This window comes from Hippichthys cyanospilos, chromosome 11, assembly GCF_059441005.1.
Source record: "Hippichthys cyanospilos isolate Australia breed blue-spotted pipefish chromosome 11, RoL_Hcya_1.0, whole genome shotgun sequence".
NCBI lineage: Eukaryota > Metazoa > Chordata > Actinopteri > Syngnathiformes > Syngnathidae > Hippichthys > Hippichthys cyanospilos.
In genome coordinates this window covers 1,245,003-1,270,790 of record NC_142379.1, presented here as the reverse complement: position 1 = coordinate 1,270,790, position 25,788 = coordinate 1,245,003, and the positions used below count along the sequence as shown (strand labels likewise).

The window sequence follows — 25,788 nt, the reverse complement described above, 5'->3', positions numbered from 1 at the left end:
AGAAAACTTGGCAAAACATATACTGTAGAAGTAGAGAAAAACCGTCAAATACACGAATGTTACAAACAAATGTTAGGAAAAGAAAAAAAAAACAGCTGCCAAACTGCTAGGATTTACTCTTGTAGCAAACAACTTATGGGAAAAGCCAAAACACTACTGCTACTCTCACACACACAAAAAGTGTGTGTATGGTATTACGGACCATCGTGGTTTATTGTTGACCGGCGCATCCCTAGCTGCTCCGGTAGTAAACATTTGCCCGGCGAGCTCGGAAGAATGTCCCACAACACGCCGAAATCCATTAGAACACACCATGAGCGTTTCCCTAGGCTAATGGCACACGGGCAAGTAGGAAGGACGGGCGCGCTAAGAAGAGAATTAGACCTCGCTGACACACAGGAAATGGACCCCTGGCTTTTGCTCTGCTTTTAAAAGTGGCTTAAAGAAGAGGGGGAGAAAAAAAAAAAACACTTGACTGTTTGTTATCAGTGTGTGCACTCTGGGATTTTACCAGGCCGCATTTCCATTTTGCTGATGATTTAGAGAAAAACGACCATGGAGAGTAGAAATGATTCAGACGCTCAAAGTGGATGAATTGGAAAAAAACACGTCTATACTATACACAGACATCTTTATCTGCGAAAAACACTTGCATCCCAAATCATCCTTCCACGTTGAAACATTTGAAAACAAATGGTGCGGCAGATCATGTGATCGAAAAAAAAACAAAGCAATACCTATGGGATTTTTTTTGTAAACAACGGATCTTATTTTACATCCATTTTACATATATCTCAATTTTAGGGAAGCAAATATATCTATCCATCATTCAATCTCGGTATGAGGTAGCTAGATAACTGTAGATAACTAGCTAGCTAGTTAGCTAATGAGATCATGCAACTACTTTTTTAAAAATCTATCAATCTATAGGTACTAGGTACTACCTACAGATAGCTAGCTAGCTAGTTAGCAAGTCGATTGAATTAGTTTTCAAAAAAATCTATCCATCTATCCAGCCAGCCAGATAGCATTGGAATTTATAATTAAATTGGAATTTGGAATTTTGGAATGTATACCGTGAATTAGAACAAGTTTTAACTTTACGTACTGTACATGTACTTCTACAGTACGTGTTTTCGAAAGAGGTGAAAACAGCAAGCGTATGTCAGCAGCTAAATATCTCAGCGAGATGCGATAGACAGATGGCACGAATGTAGCTGAAGATTTGCGTGGGATGCGCAAGGTGTCATGTGACTCTGGCTTTGCAAAAACTGCATTTTTAAACAAGGAATACAAAAAAAAACTTATTACCGTTGGGTCAAAAGACATTAATCACCAATGTATGAACATGCAGGACGATTACACAGCTTAATTAGAGCGAGTGAACCGCTTTGAACCGAAAACAGACGAGAGCGCCCGTTATTGCTCAGCAATAAATCACGCCGCGTCATGTCCGTTTTTATTGTGACTCATTCATTTTCCTGGATGCTATTTGGACAAATGGCCAATTAGTCATAACATCCTCATGTAGTCAAATGCTTTCAATCCACCTTCGTATAATGGCAAGAAAAAACATTTGCGCATTAATCGCTCCGATTAGCGCACAAAAGAAGCTTCATGTCGACGCTTGGCTCGACGAAAATGACTACGCTACCTAAAGTCGCCATCTTTCGCCGCTGTGAGGTGCACAGAGTTTGTTTGAAGAGTAGTTGAGGGATCACAAATTCAAACATCCAGGTAGTGGTATTGCTGGACGAATTTTTATCCAGCAACTCCAGAAAACAGATTGCGTAACGTCATCAATTTTATGCCTGCCTCGTCTGCCGGAGAATTGCCACCAACGACATTGGAATCCGTAAAAAAACGTCACATAATAAAGGTACGTTTTGCACAGATGCTATCACAAATGAGCAAAGTTGCTTCGTGTTCCAATTGATTTGCTTTTTATTTGAAAAGGAATTGTTTGGTTCCTGTCACAGCATTAAAATGCATTCAATTAGATTTGTTGATATACCCTATGCTATGTGATTTTTTTTTTTTTTTTTTAATCTATAGCGTGGACTCAAATTTCTAAATTGGTTATTTGACGGAGATCCTTCGAGATGTGCCAGAGAGGACAACATGTATCCATTACCCGCCAAATTGGATCCTGTGAGATAGATCTGAGGATTATTTTTCCACGATGTTCAAAAATCTTTTATTGATATCATGTCACAGATGACCATTTCTCATCTTACCTTATGATTACTCATCCTTTGTTCTGATGGAATATAGATTAGAGACCTTATCTTGAGCACGTATATGAAACAATGCGAATTGGATCAAGAGTAAAAGTAAAGAGCTTCCGAAAGGACTTTGAGAAGGCAAACGTGCAGGGAAAGATGTGAGGCTAAGACAACATTGGCGTAACGCACTCGCTCGAGCGAAGCAAGCGCGCTTGGAAATTCAAACGCCGAGATGAGAGCCTCACGGATAAATACACAATCTTTCATCTTGACAATCCACGAGGAAATAAATATAATGGGGAGTTAGCGCTTGTACGCGAAGAACTCGCAAACGCCGCGTATATGCTCACTCCTTGATCAATGCAAAAAAAAACCTGGGAGGAAAACATATCTTAATTAGCTACTTTGGAAAATTATAGGGGTTTTTCACTTCAGTGACATTTGAAGAAAAAAATTGTTGGGTTATGCAGATTCAAACTAAAATTGGCATACTGATTCCAAAACTTTCCTGATCAGCCTAATTCCAGTCATTAACTGTAGTATGACTGCAGGAAGAATTTAACCTTTTTGCAAGCATATAAAATTGAGCGCTGAAGTGTTGCTTAAGAACTACCGTATTTTCCGCGCTATACATGAGGCGCACCTTCAATGAAAATTGTTTTCATTTATAGGGTGCATCGCATAGAATAGAAGCTACGGAAACAGTTGGGCTTGTGTTATGCATCCACTAGAGGGAGCTGCGCTAAGGGGAACGTCAACAAAACAACAGAAATACAGAAGAAAGGTGATTTGTGGAAAGTACGATCTCAAGAATGGGGAAAAAATACCACTTTGTTACATTAAAAGGATGTTTAGATCAATACCAAGACCGATCAAGAGTTTGAAAGAATATAAATATGATTGAATTAAATATTAACCTCCAATTTTTCAATCAAATTTCACAAAAAATATTGTTTTGTTGATATAGAAACAGCTTCTGGATTTATTTTTATAAAATGGCACTTTCTTTTACAAAACCTGCGCCTTGTCCCCATATTGTTTGAAGTTGTTTCAAAATTGGAGCATATATACAGCATATGAAAATTTTAAACAGGATGTTATAAAAAATGTATTGCCAAAAATGAAAACTCGAAATTTATGCGCTGTATAAGGAACATTGGGTTATAAGGCACGCTGTCAGCTTTTGAGAAAATTCATGACTTCGGTGTGCATTATAGTGCAGAAAATATGGTATAAAATCTTATTTCCACCAATAAAATAAAAATGATTCTTTTTTTTTTTTTTTTTTTTTTTTTTTTACTGATCAGAACTTCATTTCCGCCAGTGGGACTTTCTTTTTTTTACCGTCAGCAGCCCATCGTGAATTTTGCTTGAAAAAAAAAGTTGCGCAATCGCATAAACAAGCCCATCCATAGGCGAGCACCATTTCAAACATGGAGCAAAGTCAAACTTGCACTCAACGAAACGCAAACGTTAACTTGATCAAGTTATTGTATCCTTGCACGTCATCATTTGGCATCGTTTGTAAATATCCCTTTTCTTTGCAGATAACATCCGCTGGCTGAAAACGAAAAAAAAGTGCGTTTAGTTGTTGCTGGCAAGAATGAGCTTGCATGTAAAAGAGATGTGAAATGACTCATTTGTGCCGCTGCAGTTTTTGATTCATTAAAGATGATTTCATCAGTCAATCAGAGTTCAGCCAGGCCCTGGAAATGAGGTCAAAATAGTCTTGTTTATTTCAGCTGAATAGTGCCGTAAATGTTTGTTGGCACTGCTGTGGCAATTAACTTTTTAAAGACTTGTTCTGCGGCGAAGAGACAGTCACCCGACTTTACCCCGGATGTGGGCTCATTCTCATTTTTGTGTCCGCCGGACTCTCGGGATCGCGTCGCTGAAAGACCGAGACTTATTTGCCCGCGGTTTGTTTCAGTTGAAAACAAGGCCATGGCGCCATCGTTAGCGCGTGTCACGCGGGCCTATGGGGACACTGTTACAGCCACTTAGCCAGGAAGTCCCCCAAAAATTGTCAGTCGACTCGCAGGTACAACTGCACTGACGAAAAAGCGCTTCGGGTGTACGCGAGATCTTGATTTCTACTGATATTAGCAAATTTTGTAATTGAATGTTTTTGTTTTGTGTTTTTATACGCTGACACAAACAATCGGGTTTTCTTTTCAAGTTAAGAGGAAATGAACCGGAACATGAATCCATTTTGTGCTAAATTGCGTCACTGCGACTTTTAATAGATGATCTTTGTCAATCGTGATGCAATTTCGGAATAACAGGAATTACTGTACACAAGCAGCATTTTTTGTAACAATGTTTTTGATACAAACTATGAATTTTTCTTTTCAAATTAAGAGCAAATGAAATTGGAACATGAAGCAATTTTTGTGCTAAATTGTGACTCCTTTGCAAAACACCGCACGTCTTTTGTTAATAGTTTAGAATAATAATAACTACACAAGCAAAGCCATATACAGGAGAAAGTGGTTGCTGTGCCGCGCACAAATTTGAGAGTGATTGTTTTGACTTGACGAGCCTGTGCCATTATTGTGAGGCCACCCACAGCTTTGATTACGCCTCGCATAACCCCAATATGGCACAAATAACTTTAATACGCCTTGCGGAATCTTAACATGTCAAATATAACTATTATGCCTTACATAACCTTAATATGCCTTGACATGCCATTGGTAGCAGGCGTTTGGGCCTGAATGAATTGGAAATGTTGCGTGTCACTTCTGGATAGAGATTTTTTTATTTATTTATTGCGTGCTTCCTGAAATACAAGAGAAAGATGTCCAAATCATTAAAGACTTTCCTAGAATTAGCGCTAAGCACCACCAAGTAATTTGCGCTATGTAGGAGTGAAATCAATAAAACGAGCCAATTGAAAGGATCCGGCTGAAAGTAAAGGCTGCTGTTAAAGCTCAAGTCAATCCAGCGTGCAGGTTTTTGGACAATTTTTACATCGCTTGCATCTCCCACGCTTTCCAGCGAATAGAATTTGAAACAACATAACGGTAACACCGGTGATTCCCCAGTGCTGTGTCATGGCGTTGTACCGTGACGGATGGTCCGATGTGCAAACAACAATAAAATATTAAAAATGACACTTTAGGTGTCAAACATACTACCAAGGGGCCGGATCCGGCCCACGAGGAGGTTTATTCTGGACCGCGTGATAATTTTGTGAAGCATTTAATGCTGGTGCTTGATTACAACACCCTCGGTCCCCCACAGTCTTCCTCGTGTCTGACAACCACAACATGACACAAAAAAAAAACACAAAAAAAACGTATTTGCATGCAATGTGATCACGCTTGTGCGAAATAGCCTGCTGATGGCTTTAATGGCAGAAGATGAAAAATTAAAGCACCGTTCTTGTTTGCATTTTTATGACGTTCTCCTTCGATTCAATTTTTTTATATTTCTTTATAGTCTAAATGTGTTGCTTCACTGTTAGTGTTCAAATATCCAGAGTTTGCGCTGCAATGTGGATGCTAATAGTTAGCCTTTGTGCCGATGGAGTTTTCCTTTATATGCTAGCATTGAGTTAGTGGAGGCTATGCGTTTTTTTTGTTTGTTTGTTTGTTTGTTTGTTTTTTACTAAGAATTATGCAAATCTCTTTGTTTTATGTTAAGTATGACAATAATTACCACCCCACCAATAAAATGACGGTACAAATGTTTGACTTTACAAACAACAACTTTAGATTAATTTGATTTATTACTTTTTTTATGACTCTTTTTTTATATACCGTCTAAAATAGTGCAAGCACAGTCACAATTAATCGAAAACATTAACATTACTATTAATCATAAAACATTTCACGTTTTGCATTCATTGAAAAAAAATCGGTTCCTTTTTATACGTTACAAAATCACTTCACGGGCCGGATTAAACACGTTCGTGGGCCAGGACGGGTCGTATATTTGACACACCTGTTCTAACTGCAGCTTGTTATTATGGACTCATCGGCCGCCATACAGCGCTCGTATCTCAAGTTTGATCGCTTGGAAGTCTGAGGAAAGAATAGGAAGCAGCTGAAAAAGTAGTAAATTGAGTCGCTCGTATCTCAAGGCGCCACTGCGGTTAAGCGGTTTCTAGTTTCGTGACTAAAACATAGGTTGGGTGAATCAAAGTTGCAATATTAGTCATTTCTCTACTTCTTCAGCAAACACAAAGTTGCGTTCAAGTCACCAACTATTTCTCCATCGCTCAACTTTGTCGCGCAAGTGGGACGGCTTCTAAATATGTATTGGCTTTCTTGGTGCATTTCAAATGAAATATTCAGATAGTAGTGTTCTTTTTCCATAACTTAACAGGCTGTCGTCATAAACAGCTGGGAAAACCCATTCACGCACCTTTACAGGGATAATATGAGAATGAAAACGTACTCACCAAATTGAGCACAGTTTCCACTATATCCCGGTTGCTAACCTCTCCGGCTTGAATGAGTCCGCCGAGAACCGCAAATTTGGTTTTAATATCTCGGATGGGAACCGAAGGGTCGATGATTCCCTCCGGCAGCAGTACGGGACCGGGACCGGCTCCGGGCGTCGCTGCTTTCTCGCCGTCACCGAGCGGAGGTTGTCGCTCCGTGACGGGCGTGGAGCCGGGCGCGGATCCGGGCATGGTACCCTCGGTGTTTCCTCCCTTTATCCTCGGTGCTTGTTCTGGTGGCTGGACGGCGTCCGCTCCGAGCTCCCGAGTGTCCGCCGCCGGTTGTGCAGCCGAGCTCCGGAGGGTGCAGCCGAGCATAGAGAGTGTAAACCCGGTCGGTCAGTCGCGTCCGCGCCGGTGCCGGTCGGTTAACTAACCCGCATTGTGCTCTTCCATTTGGCTCAGCTGTGCGCGCGCACGTAATTGGCACTCTCCGGTGCGTGCGCGTGTTCCCCACAAAGCGAATGGAAGAGTTTGGGTCGCTTTCAGCGCCGCCTGCTGGCAGATCTGCTGAAGTGTCCCATTCAGTCAAGTGCGGATGGATTTTCGACTGATGCGGTGAATGAATTAGGGGGGGAAAAGCGTGACTATGGCTTTAAAAAACTGGGAAAGTGAGAAACGTCACGTATGAAAATGTTGAATTCGATACACCTGCTTCAACACCTGGAAGACCGGAAATGGCTCGGCGTCTATTCTATTTCCGCTCGGGACTCCTTGTGCCCATCTGAATGTTAATCATTAAGATTTTTTTTTAAAAATCCTTCAGCTTTTAAGCGTACTTATACGAATTCGCAAATATTGTCTGACGAAGCACGCTTACTTCCGAGCGACATAATAGAAATGAGTGGTGTATTTTTTTATTTTATTTTATTTTTAGCTTATTTGTGTTTTCGTTAATCGGAAATGTTTTTCTATTTATGTGGTTTTTGTGGCAAAAATGGCATAAATTATCGTGTAACTTTTAACTCATTCCATGCCAGGACATATTTTCACGTTTTTTAAGCGTCCAGACAGTCACTACATACAGTACCTAAGTATCTAGTGTTTACTCTCATTGAAATTTATGTTGTTAATGTAAATAAGTATCGATATAATACTTAATTATCTGGGATTTAACGTTCAGACTCTTCAAAAAATGTGAAAATATGTCTCTGGCATTGAATGAGTTAAAAAGGCCCAAGAGCTTCACAGCAGTATAGCTCTCAAAGATTAAGGAAATAATATCATTTAAACCACCTCAACCAGGCAAGGAAAAACTTGACACCGTCCCAAAAAGGAAAAAATATTTCTAAGGGACCATAAAGGTAAGAATCCCATTTTCAGGATGACCAACCACGCTGCAATGGATGTCAATATCACGTAGTGTGCCGCTATACAGTTAAAACAGCATGAGAGTCCATTTAATGAGCTGAAACGCTGCAGGTAGACTCCTCCGAGGACGTGGTTCTTCCTCAGATCTTGTCCCGGTCGCTCGACGCGGAATCCTTACAGCAACGTCCTCGCTTAGATCATCTCCGCCGAGCCCCCTTTCCGAGCAGGAGAGAAGGAGACAGGAGCAGCAGCAGTAAAATAGGCCAAAATCCACATGGCAAGATTTACAGCAAGGCAAGAGGCAAGGTGCGTACTGGCCGTGGTTTCACTAAATGTGACAATGTAAAAACAACTCGCAAATCAAGTGTTCAATGCGGCGGTCCTTTTTTTTTTTGGATAATGGGGACTGAAAACACCCCGTGATGAGTGAATCCCGCAAGGAATTGTAGGACTTGTCCCCTGACGGACAATCTTTCTTCTCCATGGCCAGTGATCTCCTAACCATACGACAGTGGCTGACACTGTACTATGTGTCCCTCTTTATGCACACGTTTTCTTTTCTTTTACAACAAAGAACATTCAGTGCGCCCGTGCATGGTAAGAGCGGCTGCTAACTCTCCTTGAGTCTCCTCACGCCCCCGTCAAGGAGGAAATTCTCACTCTAGAGGGTTAGCCGCCATCGCGCGTCGACCAAACTGAAACCAGGTGATGACGAGGAGGCGGAGTTCGCAACACAATTTTGTGTTATTTTACATGCCATTCCGACACAAACATGCACCAGGTTTCTTGTACTCGGGCACCCCCGCAAATGAGTTTGACACCCCTGCGCGAGGACCTACTGACTTCCAAAGGACCAGCGTGTGCAGAGTTGGTAAAAGCCATATCAGCGAGATAGTACGGTGCTGATTCATATTGTGTAAAATACGTAAATAACAAAGTAGCTTAAAGTTGCCCTCGGGGTAGCAGCCGTCGCAAGTGGGCTCAACTGGGGGGAGGCAGAGCTCACCATTCAGCAGATAATACGGCGCCAATTCATGGATTATAAGTAAGGAACAAAGTACCTTCAAGTCTCATCTTTAGTTGACCAGAAGTAAATGCAAGTTGATACTTTTATCGGTTGACTTTTAACAGTGGCGAGCTTTACTGGTGTCTAGATCATTACTTGATAACTCATTACGTTTTCACATTGGTTCCAGGAAAAAAAAAAAATCCTGTCTGTGTCATCTGCCTGATCTCAAAAGAAGTTCTTAGGAGCAAATTAGATTTATTTCAGACAAATGATACCTTTGATACCCAAAGCTAGGCTTCTCTCTCTGTATCGCTCGCTTTTTTTTAAAGATATTAAATGGTCGTTGAGGTTAATTAAACTTCTAAAAGTCTAATGTTGCACCGGCTAATGAATTCAAGGTTATTTTGCCGCAGAACCATTAAAAGCGTTTTTTTTTTTTTTTTTTAACGTTTCGCTTAAACACCATGGATATTATAAAGAGTGATGATCCACTGAAAAGCGCTCTAAAATTATATTAACATGCTGACTGGAAGCCTTTTCTTTTATCATATTAACCCATTCAGTGCCATTGACGGCCATAGACGTTAAAGATGCATTTTAACCAAGCTGGCAGCGAAAAAGCAAAGTTACTCGTTGCTATTGAAAGATATGCAAGACGAAAATCAATTTTGACTAAGCTAGCAGCAACTTTCTACGCTTCCTTTGGTGACCTCATTAAGATGTTCCGTTTCAACACGGCTTAGGAAAGCGTGATAAATTTTGCAGGGTTTTACGTGCCCGTACTTGGTGTCAACGCTCAGCTAGTTAAACCACCGTTGTCAAACTCTGCTTCTCAGTGCCACAATCATGCCTGTCTTAGATGTTTCCCCTTTCCAGCACTCCTGATTCACATTTGCAAACGAAATGATATTAATTGGTCCAAAATATAACTCCTAGTATTTATTTAATAATATCTAAATTCGTTTTTTTTAGAGGCAGCTCATGCCAACAGCATCCATGACACGTAAGTGTTATCTCCAAATCACCACTAGAGGTCCCTCTCTACTTAATCAGACAAGTAATGGTTAAAAGGGTTCAACTAGTAATTGAACGTTGACTCGTGTGAACATGGCTTGCATGTAAAAATGAACGGAGCAAAACATTCTGATTATTTTAAGCATTTTCTTTAAAAAAAAAAAAAAAAATCTTGCTGTCACCAGCACATCCAGTACCCTCGAGACAGGTATGATCAAGTAAAAACTGCGTCATTCACAACCAAAGGAGGTCCAGGTTGAACAAAAAACAAATCCATGTCAATACGCAAGTAAAACCAGTTTACATTTTTGAGGATGACTCATTATATAGGAAATGACCATACTATTCATCGCTTCACAAATATCCAATATATACAAGTTGTTTTTGCATGTACAGTATACACATTTATGTACAATAATAATAATTATAGCTTTGAATCTTAAAATGATTATGTACATGCTTCCCAGAAGCGTATGAGAGCTTAAACGTCCTACACATTGTATAGTACTACCGTAACGCATTCGACTTTATAATATGGAGATTTTCTGATATCAAAGTCAATTCAATTTGGAATTTGCCAGGATGATTAAGTTCCCGACGGATAAATACACTCAACACCTATAAGATGCCCTCATTTGTTATCGTGCAAGTACAGAGGAGCTCATCATTGTCCAGGACGTTCTATTCAACTGTGCCTTTGTTTCGGGGGTTTGAACTTTGCTCTTTGATTTGCTAAGACTCGAGACTTTCAGATTTTGGTCTCCGGGCCCTCTGCGATGAGCGGCTGAAAGGAGTTGCGGATGCGGGCGGCTTCCGCCGCACAAAGGTGGCCGAAGGCTTTGTTGTACCATTCCGGAGTCCTTCCCCTGAAAGAGAAATTGCGAGGCTTGGGCTTGCGTTTTCTCGCCTGGATTTGGTTGAAAAATAGACGTCCATTTAAATAATGGGCCCTTACTTCAAATCCACTCTGCAAATGTGAGTCAGCCTGGACTTCCCTGAACCGCAGGGCTCCAGCAGGTAATTGGACTCCAGGACAATAGCTCGCACCGCTCCGACGGGAGGACAATCCTCATGCTCGATTGAGACGGAAACCAGGGAGCACGCGCCTTTGGGCAAATCTGTCCTCCACGACCTGAGAGAGAGGGAAAAAAAACATTGTCCGAATGAAACCATGGCAGGTCTCGGGTTCATGACGGAGTTCAGTTACTACGACAGTGACGTAACCCAAATTTGGATGTAAAAAGGTTTTGCGCAAGTTTTTTAGTATTTGGACACCCTACTGGAATGGAGTAATAAGGTGTTTGGATAAAAATGTAAAAAATACAGTTATATCTATTTTTTTTGTTTGGTTAGAGAACATTTATAAATACAGACCAGCCACCTAGTAAAATTTCATTTGGCCCCCGTTCCCCCACTGCCCCTCCCCAGCCATCAACATGTTATGTGAGATATATTATAGTGTCTTCTTGTTGGCACATTCACAGTTTTTTTTTTTTCCAGACTTGAACCACGTCCTCTGTTTGGGGCATGGCCAAAGATTCTTTTTTTTCTTCTCTCTCTCTCTCTCTCTCTCCTTACCCACCGCCCCCCATGTAACCTTATCTCTCGGGGAGCTCAGCGTTGCGCATCCCAAGTCCAAATTTCATACCTTGTACTTGTTCAGACGCAATGATAATAATCCATCCATCCATCCAATAATCATCACCTACAGTAAGCGTTTTGCAAATTACGGCGCTCGCAAAATCAATCGGGACGACTGCGCTCACCTGAGAACCACAAAGTCTCGGCTAGGGTGGGGCGGCATCCGATTGAGAACGTACTGAAACACCTCCGTCTGCTTGTCCAGCGTCTCGCACACTTTCCACTGCAGTAAGTCCACATCCCACAGGTGGCGCTCTCGCAGCACGCGATTCAAAACCACGGAGGGCGGCGCCTCCACCTCTACGGACACCCTCCAGCGTCTCAGCGGGTTCCCGTCGCCCACCTGGACACGAGACAGCCTCGTATGAATAAGACAGTACGGTCATCGTACGGCGAATCCAAAACTAAAAAAGCACGCGCCTTTTTGCAGTGCAGCTCCGTGTTATCCGAGCTGCTACAGGCCACCCAGTATTTGGATTTTTCCCGGGCCTCCTTGAGCAGGCATTCCAGTCTCCCCTCCAAGTGGTTCTGGCGAGTTCCGTCCTCGTCCTCCAGCTGCTTGAAGAGCTCGTCAAACGTGGGCGCGTGCAGGTTGGCTTCCATGTACGAATTGCGCGACTGGGAAACCATTTCGTGAGGGATCTAATTTCCCAACGAGAGCGGCTGTAAGACCGCGGAGGAGACCGAACAACAAACGCTCGTTGTACCTCGAAGAGACGGTTGCACTCTGTGATCATGTGCGCCAGACCCTGAGTTGCTGCCAAATTTTCATTCAGGTCCTTCTGGTCCGGCCTGCCGCTCGCGTACTTCTTCTGCATTGCCCTGCGGGTTATGGCAATCGAGTACCGGGTTACACGTCTTGATGTAGAAACACCCGGGGGTGTCAAACTCATTTTAGCTAACAGGCTGCGTGTATTCTCAAGCCAGCCGAACAAGTAAAATCATACTACACGTCTTAAAAAACATTACAAAAATGCTCTGTTTTTTTTTTGATCCATCTGTTCATAAAATTGATGTTTTGTTTAGAACGCAGGATGAAAGAAAATAAATAACAATGAAACACAAATATTCAGGGAACAAAAAGATTGAAATTTGCGGTTGTGCAACTTCTTTGCAGAGTGCAGACAAGTGCTAGTACCGTAGTGTCTCATTTTGGACACTGGGTGGCACCCGCGTAATGATATACATGACAGAAGACATTGGAAACTCGCGAAGAAGAAGTCACGATGTAGCGTCGAATCACTCCGCGCTAATCGCTGAGCCGTAAACTTACAAAGAAATACAAGAATGATTGGGGCGATGGAATGACTTGACCTGCGATGGACAAAGCTAGATGCTAATGCTAACGCGAACGTTGAATGTTGTTCTCTTCATTCTGTCACCGAAGTGATCGGCACTTGGGCTTGCAAGTTGCATTTAGGCATCGCTTGAAAAAGTAAGGATTTTTGTGTACTGTAATGTCCGTTATGACGGTCATGACGAAGACCGCAGAGGACGACTGAGAGTTAGTTACTACGCGGAGCATTGCGGCATTACGGTTTTTGGAAAGCCGACTTTCGGGTTTGATCCTGTTCATTTTTGTAATACTTCAGAAAGAACCTCGCGGGCCGAATTGAACTGATTCCAGGGCCGGATCCGGACCCGGGCCGTACGTTTGACACCGCCGGTACAAAGCCTGCGTTTGGCTTGGCAGGACGCCTCTTTTGATCCTCTTGCGCAACTTCATTGCGGTAAATTAGAGCGCTTTGCTTTGTTTGTACACAGCATGATGTCATGAAAGACCGAGCTTCAAAAAGAGCGCCCCATCCTTTCAACAGAGCCGTCCGCCGCACCCCCGAGGGTTTAGAAAACACTGTTTGTCTTTTTTTTATAGTCTGTTAATGAAGTGAAGTTAATGAAGGAGGAGTTAATAGGATGCGCGGCCTGTGATATTATGGGGGCGTCTGGTTAGCGTTCACCTCGGGGAAAGATTGTCTTTCTTGAGTATGTTGAGATGGAAAAGGGAAGGCGCCAGGCACACTGCGATGTTCATGGGCGTCATCTGGTTTTCCTCCACCGAGGACGTCACGTCGCTCAGGAAGCAAAGTAGCGTCTGCAGCACCTCTCGGTTTTCGTCCGACATCAACATAATGGCGGCCTGGACGGCCTGTAGTCTTTGGTCCTTGGGTACATCTGCGGGTTGGTAAAAACATTTGTTTTCATCGTCTTTGCGGCGTAAGTAGAGGTCGTTAAGGCGATCAGATTAAAAGAAAATTGTCCAGACGGGATCTTTCTGACTCCATTACCCGTTTATTTTGTGTACGCCGCCATGAGAGGAGCCAGGCTAACGAGTGTCCATGCTATGCATGGCAGTGCCGTGGCGGCCGGCGATAAAACCAGCTTCAAAATGTATCTTATCTTGCAAACGTTTTTGAAGTATCTGTCGGCAGCGTGTCGCTGCGTAACGTCTAAATTTACTCCTCTTTGACAACAAGACGATGCTATCCCGAAATCAAGTTAAAATGCAAATTATGCGAATTGATTCTGCTAATTAAGCCAACGTCGTGTTATACGGAACCTGTTGCTAGCAATTGGCAGCATCTCCAAACTGAGTGGCTGCAGTGGCGGGATGCTAGCAGTATTAGCAGCGCTCGACTGCAACATATAGATGACTTTTCAAAGGCAGTTTATTGGATGTCAATCACTCAACTGAAACGGGTGCTGTTTAGCCTATAAAAATCTTTTTTTTTTTTAGTTTCAACAATCTTTATTTCATTTTCTGAAACAAAATAACATTCGCCACGAACAGTAGCGTCAAAGGAGCTATTGTGCTTTTGGCGTCACTTCATTTCATAAACAGAATGAGGATAATTTACCCCAAATCTCCCTTATGTTTCGAGAAAGCGAAACAGTTAGCTGCTACGCGCGAAAATCAAAAATTTCCATTGACTGCCTTCTGTATCCATAAATTTTCTGTCACCAAGCAAAACCCCACTCACCGTTGGAATAGCAAAATATTGAATAGCTTTAGCCCTGGATATGAGCATATGTGCAGTGTCCTTACATTGGTAGATATGGAGGAAGGTCTCCCCCAGCTTGCTGGTTAGCAAGGGCTCCGGCAGATCCCTGAAGAATTGTTTGACCATGTCGGCCACGTCGTACGCCGACTGCTCGTCGTAGTTGACGTTGTTCGGGGAGGTTTCGTTCAACTGCCTCAGCGCTTGAATTCGAGACTTCACCCCGGATTTGCGAAAGAGTCCCACCTGGCAGCCCAACAAACATGTTGACGCGAGACGAGGCGTGACGTGACGGCAAAGCGTCGCATTTTCATTGTCCGCATTGTTGCCGTACGGCTATTGTATCGCGCGAGAAGCCGTATCATTGTTTGCGGAAAGCGTACACCTCACGTGGTGCGTTCCATCACGACAATTACGCGTTACATCACGCTAGCCGCACGCAACATGAGAGCGCGCACGCACTCTGGCTGACCTGGTCAAGACACCGGCTCCTCAGGTAGCGCAGGGCTTGCTGCAGGCCAAGAGGCAGCGGCTGTCCAGAACGCTGCACGTGAACGATAAGGGGTACGCCAAACACATTCTTATCCTTGTAGTCCGGCACCTTCATTCTCTTCATAAACTTCGGGACTGCCCTAATAGGCGCAAAAGGCGTCAAATCATCAAATTCAGGGATTCAAGGCTAGTAGAAAGAGCTGAAAAGAAACTGACCAGGTCCAGCCGTGTTTGTTTGATAAGGAGTACTTTTCCATGACGGCAGTGAGACGGAGCAACGAGAACTTCTGTAACAAACTCAGCTGGCCCGCCGACTGATTGGTTATCTGCAGCGAAGCCACCGAGTGGCTCAGGCGATTGGATATCTGAAAGCTGGGCCATCGTAACCTGGAGCGAGGAAAAAAACAAGACGGCAGAGTCAGCGTTTTCTGCAAGAACGTCCCGGGATAACAGCGTCGACATACAGTAAGTCCTACCGGCTGGGTCTGGTGAGGGACGCCCCTACTCCCGAGTCTCTCCTCTCCCCGAGTCTGGCGGCTTCCACGTCCGAAAGAGACGCCCCGTCCCCGGCGCTCGGCGCCGTCCGGTTTTCCGTGGCGGGATCGGCCTCGAAGTCCAGCGTTATCCGACTCAAAGGCTGAAGGCCGACCGTATCGTCCCTCGTATCTTCCCCGCCCCGTGACGCCCCGTCCCCGCCCGGCAGTACGTTTTTGGACCAGTGGTCGACTATCTGCTGCAGGCCGCTGACGTGCATCAAGATGTCGTCCAGGTGCGGGAAAAGGTCTTCCTTCTCCAGATCTATGAGGTCGCCGGTGCTGGCGTAGAGATGTGAGCCGGGGACGTTGTCGTAAACGCTGATGCGGCTTCCTCGAGAGCAGCACCGCGTGACGGGCCTGGCTTCCTGCCGGCGCGAAATGTGCGTGGAGTCCAGGTGCGTGCTGCCCGCGCGCCAATTTACCGAGGCCCCGTTGGTTGGCGACAGGCTTTCGATGGACAGCGCTTTGGGGAAGGTTCCCGGCTTGTGGTCGTTGGGAATATGGACCACCAGGTCCTCGTAGGAGCAGAATTCATTGATGCGATTTTGCTCCGCGACTTGGTCGCCCGAGAAGATGTCCACGTCTTCCAGATACATGCCGCTGCGCTTGTGGTCGCTCCGGTACGGCTTGCGCTCTTTGAGGCTGGGCGTGCTGCCGGCGCTTCCGCTGGAATGGCTGCTGCCATCGCTGCAGGACTGGGACGGAAGCGCGCGGGAGCGAATCCCCGGAAGCCCGTCTCCGTTTATGATCTCCGCGCACGGCGGCGTCTCGAGCGCGCGGGTTTCTTGCCGCGGCAGCGGAGAACTGATGACCAAGGTCTTGCGGCCCCTCGCGAGCGCCCCCCGGGAGCGCAGTGTCTCCATGCGTTTGAGGAAGTCTTTGGCCCGGGTGCGACTTGCCTTGCCGTGCTTGTGAGGCAGCGAGCCGTAATGGCCGATGTCTTTTGCGATGTGAGACATTGTGAGCGACGTCAAGTCCGGCATGGCTACGGAATCCGAGCAGGTGCGGTTGGAACCGTCAGAGTCCTCGGCGCTGACGCCTGGAGGACCGCTGCCCGCGCTGCTCTCGCTATGCACCGAGGATACTTCCGGCTCGCTCAGGTCCGTTACGACGCTTTCGCTGCTGGTTGTAGTTCTTAGAGGCTCCTTGTCCCCCGCGGAGGGCTCTATGCCTTGGTTCCCCAGAAGACCGTCAATGTCCTGCAGCCTGGACCAACGTCTGCTGCTCCATTCAAACGTCCATTTGTCGCTGATGGCAAACAGGTCTTCCTCGTCCGAGTCTTCGCTCTAGACGTGAAGACCATGAAATCGGCGGGTGGGAACACGGTGCACTTGTAAACATCATGAATGCAAAATTGATCATGCGCTTGCTTGGTGACTGCGAGAACAGAGAGGACGCGCTCCTCTCTCGCGAGCGCATTTCTGCTGGGTATCGTCAGTCAGAAACCTATTTTCGGGCTAAATAGGTTAGGGTGGCCTTGTATCGGATTACTGACAGCGTATCATTATTACCGGGAAGGACAATGAGTGTGACCTGCGGGGACTCGCCGGAGGAAGCGTCTGCTCGGACTTAATAACGTTACGCAATCGGGAAACAGTGATGCAACATGACTCCTTTGAAAACGCCACAAATAGAGCACGCTAATAAAGAATACCGCAGCCCCGGACATCAATGTATCACATCATATATGCAGATTTAACTCAGCGGTGTTGGTTTTATGCATTTTTTAAATGAGACTATGAATAATATGTAATACCACGCGAGGACATTTTGACAGTCGAAGCTTTAAAACATGAAAACCACCTCAGAAATCCTTATGAATTCTTGAAATGAAAATCCCGTTGAACACTTACTTTCTTTTTCGGGAGGTTCACGTCAAGTTTTAAGGAGGCGCACTTATTTAAGGTGTTGAGTCGCCTAAAAGAAAAAAAATCAACAGGACTGAATCAACTTACAGCAGGAAATACATAGGTTGTCATTTGAGACAATATGCATTCTAACAAACCCTATGTAATCTTTCAACCGCTAACATGGATACTGATTTCTGCTTTCTGACTTTAAATTCAGAATTCAGGGGGTCGTATCTCTCTTTTATCTCAGAATTGAGATTTTACTCTCAGAATTGTCACTTTAAAGTGAGAATTGTGAGGATAAAGTCGAAATTCTGAGATAAGTGAGAATCCTGCCCCCAACGACTGCTCATCATTTTTTCCAGCGTTTTTACAAGTTACAGCTAAGTCTAAATCTGAAAAAAAAACAAGTGCATCAAAGTGCGTGAAAAAAAAATGATGAAAATTCTTGTTTTATTGCAATTCCACTTCACATGACAAAAACAAAGCCTTTTCCCTGGTGCCGCCCGTCGTTCCACGATTTGAGAAGCGCCGCTTTAAAGGGAGAATAAAATCCAAAAACCTGTGCAAAACAGTTGCTCGTACGTTGATAGTAACTTCAAAATTTCTGAAGACCAAGCACATGGCGTGACGTAGCACACAAGCGGAGATTCACGCGACCCCCGCAAAAAGCTCATTTTTCTACGACGGACGCGAGCGTCCCCGACAGTAACCGGCATGAGACGCTCGGGGTTAGCCAAACAATAAGTTCCCATGATGGTTACTGTAGATAGCGGGACCCCGGCTTAAGGGCGGATTTGGAAGGCGGGGCCGTTTTGGTCCAAAAGGCCTCAAGAGCTTTGGAAGCCGCTGCTAAAACGGGAGGCGATCCCGGGGGGCATACGTGAAGTACCGAGTGAAATCAAACGCAGCTCCAGCGCTATTTATTTTGCTAGCTCCTGAGTTCGGTCCAAATGTTACCATGGCGATGTTGCGGAAGGCCGGACTCCCACTGCAGTTGGAACATTTTCCGCTGGTGTTCCATTTGTCCCCGTGGCCACTTTGGAATTTAGATGAGTTGCCGGAGGGCTGTTTAGAGTCACACTATGTCGAGCGGGGCCAAGCGCCCTCACGCTTCTCCGGCTTTTTCCTCTCTTCGTCGTCGCCGTGGTTACCGTGGCGACCCATGCGCTGTTTTTTTTTTTTTTTTCAACTTTTCTTGGAAGAGAGCTTCTGTGCTCTGACATAATGGAGTGATATTGAACCACACTTTTTATGGCTTAATGCATTTAGACGTCAAAAAAAAAAAAAAAAAAAGGTTGCAAATGGAGAAGTAGTGATCGTCTCGTGTTTGTTGAGCACAATGCGCTCTATGTTTTGGTCTCTTACATAAATAATGACTTGCGATGCGCCGAGTACAGTTAGAAGGGGTCTCATATAACACCTTTTATTAGCATTCCCACTCTGACGTTTGTTTTCCATGCACAACCACATTTATTTAATTGGGCATACGCATATCCCGTGGTATTACTTGAAAAAAATGTCTTTGCATATATTAATAAAACAAACATAATTCCGAATAAACAATGTTCACTGAATTTTCAAAGATATTTTCATGATCTAGGCCAAATGCTAAAAACGTAGTCGTTTTTTGTTTTTGTTTTTTTTGCAATAGCATTTGCTTAGAACATATCTGCAAAAAAAAAAATCAGACTAAATTTGTTTCAGTGAATTTAAATACGTTCAAACATACTTGCAAATACATTCCGGCACACTTCAAGAACATACCTGCGAGTTTCAATGACATTTTTTTCTTTAACATTTAGCCTAGATTGCACTTTGTTTATGAGTATATAATATCTTGAATGTATTTATATTCATTCAAAAGTGTGTCTGAATTTGCACCTAAGTTGGAACAAGTTGGTGAATACATTCAAGAAACATTTTATCGAACTGAATTTGAATATGTTCAAACGTACTTGCAAATATATTTAAACGTATCGGCAAGTTTGAACGGTTTTGCCCCTATGTTCTTTAACCTGCGTCTTCAAATATCGAATAAACACTTTATTCATTCGAACATATTTGCAAGAACGTTTGAAATAATTCCAAGAGCATTCCAAGAACACTCAGATTGGCATACTTGCGTAAACCCGGCAACATTTGACGTATTTACCTGCAAAGAGGCTCGACAAGATCCTTGTCCAGAAAGTCATGGTCTCGTTTGACAGGGCTGATGTCTATGGGGAACTGGGAATCTTGAAGGCCAAGAAGACAATGGGATTAGAAAGGCTCCTTTGCGTATTTGCGCGGATGCCAAAATGCAAACCGGGAGTCCGAGCAGAAGTGAACTGTGACACTTGTGTAGTATTTCATGCTAATGAGAAGCGACGGAATTTGTCCGATTGGCGGCGGCGTTTGCTTGCGGGGGTGTCGTCACGTACTGGGCCGGCCGGCCGGCCGGGAATTCGTGTTCTCTTACATAACTCGGTGGAGCGCATCCAGAATCTCTGAATCTAACATTCCGCTGCATTCATGTAAAGTCATTAACTTTTTTTTTTTTTTTTATGAAAAGCAGGGCGGCGGGCAGCCATGACCCCCTCAGATTGAAACAAGGCCCGGCCTGTCTGTCGGGCCTTTTGGCTTTGGAGCGCCAGCCTTAGAAGCCCACTGCATGGGCATGTTTTAGAACTCATTTAGTTGATCCTTTAACAGTTTATTCATTTGTGCGTTGTTTGGCTAGATGTTTGTTTTTTGGCGCCGCCTCTGGCTGCTGCTGGTATTACATGGGCGGCGTTGCTTGACTTAAGAGCGGTCACTGTCGTCCGTCTCTCAGTGAAATGTGACCCACGAGTGTCTGTAAGTTGAGCTTTCTTTGTAAGAATGTTGTCAATTGTGATAATATGCCCAAAATGAGTTTGTTTGTTGATCCAACAACTTGTGACTGTTGATAACATGCTAGCTAATCTTGAGCATGTTATATAGTGCCGCCCTGTATGCATTTAGCTCGTTAGCGGTTTTGTTTGCGCCGGGTAAAAAATATCACAAGCGCTTCACGAAGCTTCGTTTGTCCATCACTAATAGAGTCTATATGCTGGTGGACTCGCCGTCAATCCCGGCACTCCAAATCAATCAATCAATCAAATTTTATTTGTATAGCCCTAAATCACCGAAGTCTCAAAGGGCTCCTAAGGGACTCCAAAGGGAACTGGCGCCTGTCTCGCAAAGTTTTTGCCGCGAGTAGCAAATCTTCAGAAGCCACCTTCTGCTTAAAAAAGCCATAAAATTGCAAAAAAAGGGCACTGTACACAAAATGTTTGCTAAACGATGGTTAGCATTAGCACTAGTTGATTATTACTACGACCATACGCCGCTGCATCCGAATAAAAAAATGAGAAAAAATCGCGCAAGCCTACAAACGGCGAATGAAAGTGGAAGAGTAAAAGCGAAGCGTTTTTCAAAAGCCGGTTCAACCCTAGCTAGAGTGTGTCAGCGTAGCGCCGTGTTTTGGGGGTTTATGTTGTAACCCCCACAGATGCAGGCCTTGTTTGGCGTCATCTGGCAGGCTCCAGAACATCTCAAGGACTTCAATGAGCTCCACTATGCACGCGGCCCATGAATGCCAAGAATTGTGGCCCGAGCGACTTGACGACCTTCCGCGGCCGCTCGTCCTAAAAAAGGCGGCATTCAGCCGCTGAACGGCCGTTTGTTTCGCCGCCGCTATAATGGGCCGAAATAAAAGCTCTGGCGGGGTTCTTTGGGCTTTACAATCTTCACGTCTCTATCTTGAAGTCCCCCGAGGCAGACTTTTCCACTTTGCGATGGGCTTGGGAGTTTTGATATTTACCTTCAAAGAGCTGAGCGTACTGGGGAAATCCGGCGGCCCGCAGCCAGTCGCACGCCTCCTTCGCCTCGATCTCTGCAAACACGGGACGGCACACGGAAACATATTTAGCTATTTTTTCCTCCCTGATGTCTTAACCTCCTTTTTCTTTCCAAATGACATTTTCCAGCATTTTTCCAGCATTTTTCAATCTTTTTTGATGATGTACCTCCTGTCAAATAATTTTTCAGTCAAGTAACCTCTTTACCAGTGCAAAATACATATTGATTAGCCAAAGCCTTTTTTCAAGGTATTGACGGCAGCAATGCTAGTCTCGGTCATTCTCTTTTACGATCGCGGGTTAGTAATTACAAATTGGAGGAATATAAAATTGCCAATAACTCATCCAATACCAAATGGGTATTTAACGTAACGTAACGTTTTTCTCCGTGATATTGTTCCGAAATGGCAGATCTTCACCCAGCCTACCCGTCAAATCCATGTGCGCTGAACGTGATTTTTGAAACGTGCGATGCCACGCTTCTAGTAAAACGGCAGCTCACAAAGGGTGTGCGTTTACCGGGACCCCGGCTATTTTGGTCCCAGCAATCGGAAAGCCAATTTTCCACCGTGTATCCATTTTAAGAACGCGGAGCCGAGCGAAATGAAACCACAGTGAGGTCACTTTCGTTCTGACTTGACCCAATGACGAATTGCACATGGCTGGAAAAAGCTTACCCGACTTCTCCAGACGCGTGGGTGCGTTGCCCCTTCACACACATGCGCACACACAAGAATTGTTTCTATCATGTGGGGCCCTCCAATTGACAAAATGCATTTCCTAGCCTCTCTAATCTAAACCATCAAAACAGATTTCCTAACCCTAATCTCAACAAAACTCCAATTCCAACCTTGATTGTAAAAGCAAGTCTTGACCCTCAAAAACAGGTCTGGACTTGTGAGCCCAAAAAGATCTACACAAGTACAAGAGGTCCTCCGAAAGACAGTAAAACCTGGACTTTCGAACCTATTCCCCGAAAGCAAGTCTTGACTCTTAAAAACAGGTCGGGACTTGTGGGGTCCACCCAAAAGGTCTACACAAGTGCAAGAGGTCCTCAGAAAGAAAGTAAGACCTGGACTTTCAAAACTATTCAATAAAAGCAAGTCTTGACCCTCACAAACCGATATGGACTTGTGGGGTCCTCTAAAATGGTCTCTACAAGTGAAAAATTAAATAATACATTAAATATAGTAAATTTGGTCCCCACCATGCGGCGAAAACAAAGAGTACACACACACAGACCCAACGCTTGAGTATTGTGAGATAGCGGGGATGTGTCCTTGCTCTTAAGCCAGCCTGACTCCTTCACATGGCCCTTATATAAGCAGCAAACCAAACTTCTGAGCCTTCAGCTGGCCTCAAAGGCGCCACCGAGTTTCTAAGATGTTTACCTGCTAAAGCTGCCGTTTGCGTGTCTGTAAAAAAGTCCACGGGCTAGTAAAAGAAGCGGCCTGCTCCCATTGGTTGAATTCATCCGAGCATCCGCTGGTCAGGCACTTCATTAGCAGCTGCCCGCGCCAGCTAATGAGATCCAACACGAGAACCGCGTAAAATCTTGCCGCCATGACACAATAGGGTTGCTTCAAAATTCTATGAAACAGTGAAGCTGTGAAAGGTGAACTGCATAGAACACGTGATACAATTCTAGAGATGGGGGTTGCCATTTTTCGCCACTTGTGTCAGGGTTCATTCCCTATCTTCTCAGCGTAGCGGCGCATTGCCCGAATCAATGATCAGCAAGTGACATATTGGCTTGCGGCCCAAAACGTGTTGGTGAGGTCAAAGGCAACCGGAGTTCGCGTTTGACTTCACGTATCTCGTTCTAACGGGCACCGTGTTGCGCTCGCCGTTTTTTTCCACCAGGATGACGCCGGTGTTCCTCCAAACAGACTTTCGAAGACGCGCGGTCACCGCATAACAACATGAAGACATCAAGTTGACATGACCCTGCCGCTGCTGTTGACATGGCAAGGAAACAAACTGTTGGCGCCTTCCCATTAATGCTAACACGGCTATTTACTGCCACTGCTGAGAAACGTTGCCCGACACTACACTGTTACCTGATACTCCGCGCACATACAGTGTGTGTGTGTGTGTGTGTGTGTGTGTGTGTGTGTGTGTGTGTGTGTGTGTGTGTGTGTGTGTGTATATATATATATATATATATATATATATATATATATATATATATATATATATATATATATATATATATATATAGGTTATTTGTTAGTACTAGAATATACTTTACATCCACTGTAATCCACTGACATCCATTATGCATTTGTGCAAACAATGAAATCTTTCTCAAATTCCGACAAAACATCCATACAGATGTAGATTTCTCATCTATCCGATTTCCGAAAGCTGCGCGAAAGTTCCGTATTATGCCTCCTGCTCTCCAATGACCAGTGGTGACTGCGTTTACTGCCATTGATGGCTATTGAAGTCAAAGATCCATTTTACAAGGCTCGCAGTGAATGAAGTAACTCAGTCACTCCCATTTGAAACGATTTTATTGGGGACAAGGCGCAAAAAAGGGAGTTTTTGTCATTATATCAAATGATTCCAGATACTGTTTTTAAAATCAACAAAACAATATATTCCAAGATTTTTAGTTGCAATTTAAGTTAAATATTGAATTAAATCCTAATTACATTCTTTTAAACTCTTGACTAGTCTTGGTATTGATCTGAAGAGTCTTTTAACGTAATCAAGAGAGATTTTTCCCCACTCTTTAGATAGTACTTGCCACAAATCATCTTTATTCTTCATTTTGCCAACAAATGAGGTTTGACGATTGCTTTGTTGCCATTCCCTATAGCGCAGTGGATGCATAACGCATACCCAGCCATTACTGCAGCTTCTATTCCATGTGCCTGATAATGCAGTGTGCCCGATATATCACAAGTGTCAAACTCAAAACTCCAACTAACAAACTAAAATGCCAATTATGAATAAAAATATCAATCTTTCAAGTTGTCTTCAACTTCGAAAGGTTTCGAAGCAACAAGCATTTTTTGTTACCCCTGGCCCCTCTTTTGAAAAGTTTTTACCGGCCTGGGATCTCAAATGTGTGATAATCATATTTAAAATCGATTCGACTTCACAGTCATGACGACCCTCCGACAGAAACTCCAAGTACAAATTGGCCCGCCGTTAAACTGGGTTTGACACCCCCGCTATATATGAAAACGGTTTTAAAACAGGCCATTCTTTGAAGGTGCGCCTTATAGTGCAGGAAATACGGTAACTACATTTTCAGAGCAAAAAGCAAAGTAAAACGAGCTGATTTGCAGCCGGTTTGCTTACCGACGCCGGCCGGAATCGCCGCCAAGCGAAATCCCGCATTCGCGCGCGCCGCTTCTGACGTTTGACCTCGCTCTCACGCAACCGCAGTAGCCAAGCAAGCCGCCACTCACCTGCTTTGCTTCACATGCGTGTGACGAGGGCCAAATCAATGAAAAGTGACTTTGCTCTCCGGCCCTGACCAACAACTGAATAAATATTAGCGGTCCCCCCCTCCCACGCCGCCGCAGCTCCACGTCCGTCCTTGGAAAGTCCAGTGTTTACCCCGTCAACACGCCGCCGCCAACGTCCGTTCCTATCTGCCGCCTCCGCGCCCGCATCGCCGGCTCGCGCGCAGCCCCGCCTCCCTCCCAGGTGCTTGTATCCCGTCCCGTTTTGTTCCGTCCGGCCAGCCCGGCCCCCCCGCCCGCGGCACCCCCGCCGACGCTCCAAAGTAACACGAGCCGGGAATTCCTCCGTGTTTGGCATTCGGTAACGCGACACGGAGACATTCTGTCCTCTCATCCTCTCTCCGAGGAAATCTCCCGTGGATAAAAGGCCGGGGCGGGCACCGTGCCAAAGAATGAGAGCTTGTGTTTGCTACGCTCACGACCTGCGTACGGTCTCCAGTTACAAGTCCACAAAAGACAAGACGCGGACTCGTTGGGACGGGACACCGCAACAACACAGAATATCCCCGATGTGTGCCGTGCAAAAGCGGAGAGCGGGCAGCTACTTTTTCTATGCGATATTATGCAACGTTATGATTACGCAATCCCGCAGCGAGGTCAGATGTGTGCGATAAGATTCGAGCGGGACGTTTGGTTGCGCACCCGCAAACAATGGCGGAAAAATGGGACAATGACACCAAATGCCCTACAAACCACCCGGTAGGATACAAGATTCAATGTTTTTTAGCGCCGGTTCTCAATTGGGGGTCCGAGTTCCCTTACAGGGTACATGAACGTGGATGAGAATTCTCGTCTTTAGAAAAAGTAATAAAAATAATCAAATTCTGGTCAAATACGTTTTTTTCATGGAGGGTAGCTGACACCCTTGACTCATGCGTATCTAATAATAAGCCAAGTGAGCACTGTTGTGATAACGGTTACC

The 25,788-nt window shown here is 44.6% G+C and overlaps 2 protein-coding genes across 5 annotated transcripts in view; both read right to left on the bottom strand.

Moving 5' to 3' along the window:
• The window catches only part of nbeab (neurobeachin b), a 163,397-nt gene extending 156,367 nt beyond the window's left edge, over positions 1 to 7,030 (bottom strand). For all 3 annotated transcript variants that reach the window (XM_088427563.1, XM_088427565.1, XM_088427564.1), the window contains exon 1: positions 6,634 to 7,030. In XM_088427563.1, coding sequence (XP_088283689.1) covers positions 6,634 to 6,993 — 360 coding nt within the window. In that variant the 5' untranslated portion in view covers positions 6,994 to 7,030. The remainder of the gene's footprint in view (positions 1 to 6,633) is intronic.
• A 3,112-nt stretch (positions 7,031 to 10,142) lies between these two features.
• stard13b (StAR related lipid transfer domain containing 13b) overlaps positions 10,143 to 25,788 on the bottom strand; it is a 44,381-nt gene continuing 28,735 nt past the window's right edge. For both annotated transcript variants that reach the window (XM_088427320.1, XM_088427321.1), the window contains 13 exons: positions 21,351 to 21,422; positions 19,680 to 19,761; positions 17,528 to 17,591; positions 15,615 to 16,960; positions 15,355 to 15,525; positions 15,119 to 15,278; positions 14,694 to 14,892; positions 13,609 to 13,822; positions 12,358 to 12,472; positions 12,071 to 12,292; positions 11,776 to 11,993; positions 10,965 to 11,141; positions 10,143 to 10,875 (listed from right to left, as the gene is read on the bottom strand). In XM_088427320.1, the coding sequence (XP_088283446.1) occupies positions 10,758 to 10,875; positions 10,965 to 11,141; positions 11,776 to 11,993; positions 12,071 to 12,292; positions 12,358 to 12,472; positions 13,609 to 13,822; positions 14,694 to 14,892; positions 15,119 to 15,278; positions 15,355 to 15,525; positions 15,615 to 16,960; positions 17,528 to 17,591; positions 19,680 to 19,761; positions 21,351 to 21,422 (3,158 nt within the window). In that variant the 3' untranslated portion in view covers positions 10,143 to 10,757. The remainder of the gene's footprint in view (positions 10,876 to 10,964; positions 11,142 to 11,775; positions 11,994 to 12,070; positions 12,293 to 12,357; positions 12,473 to 13,608; positions 13,823 to 14,693; positions 14,893 to 15,118; positions 15,279 to 15,354; positions 15,526 to 15,614; positions 16,961 to 17,527; positions 17,592 to 19,679; positions 19,762 to 21,350; positions 21,423 to 25,788) is intronic.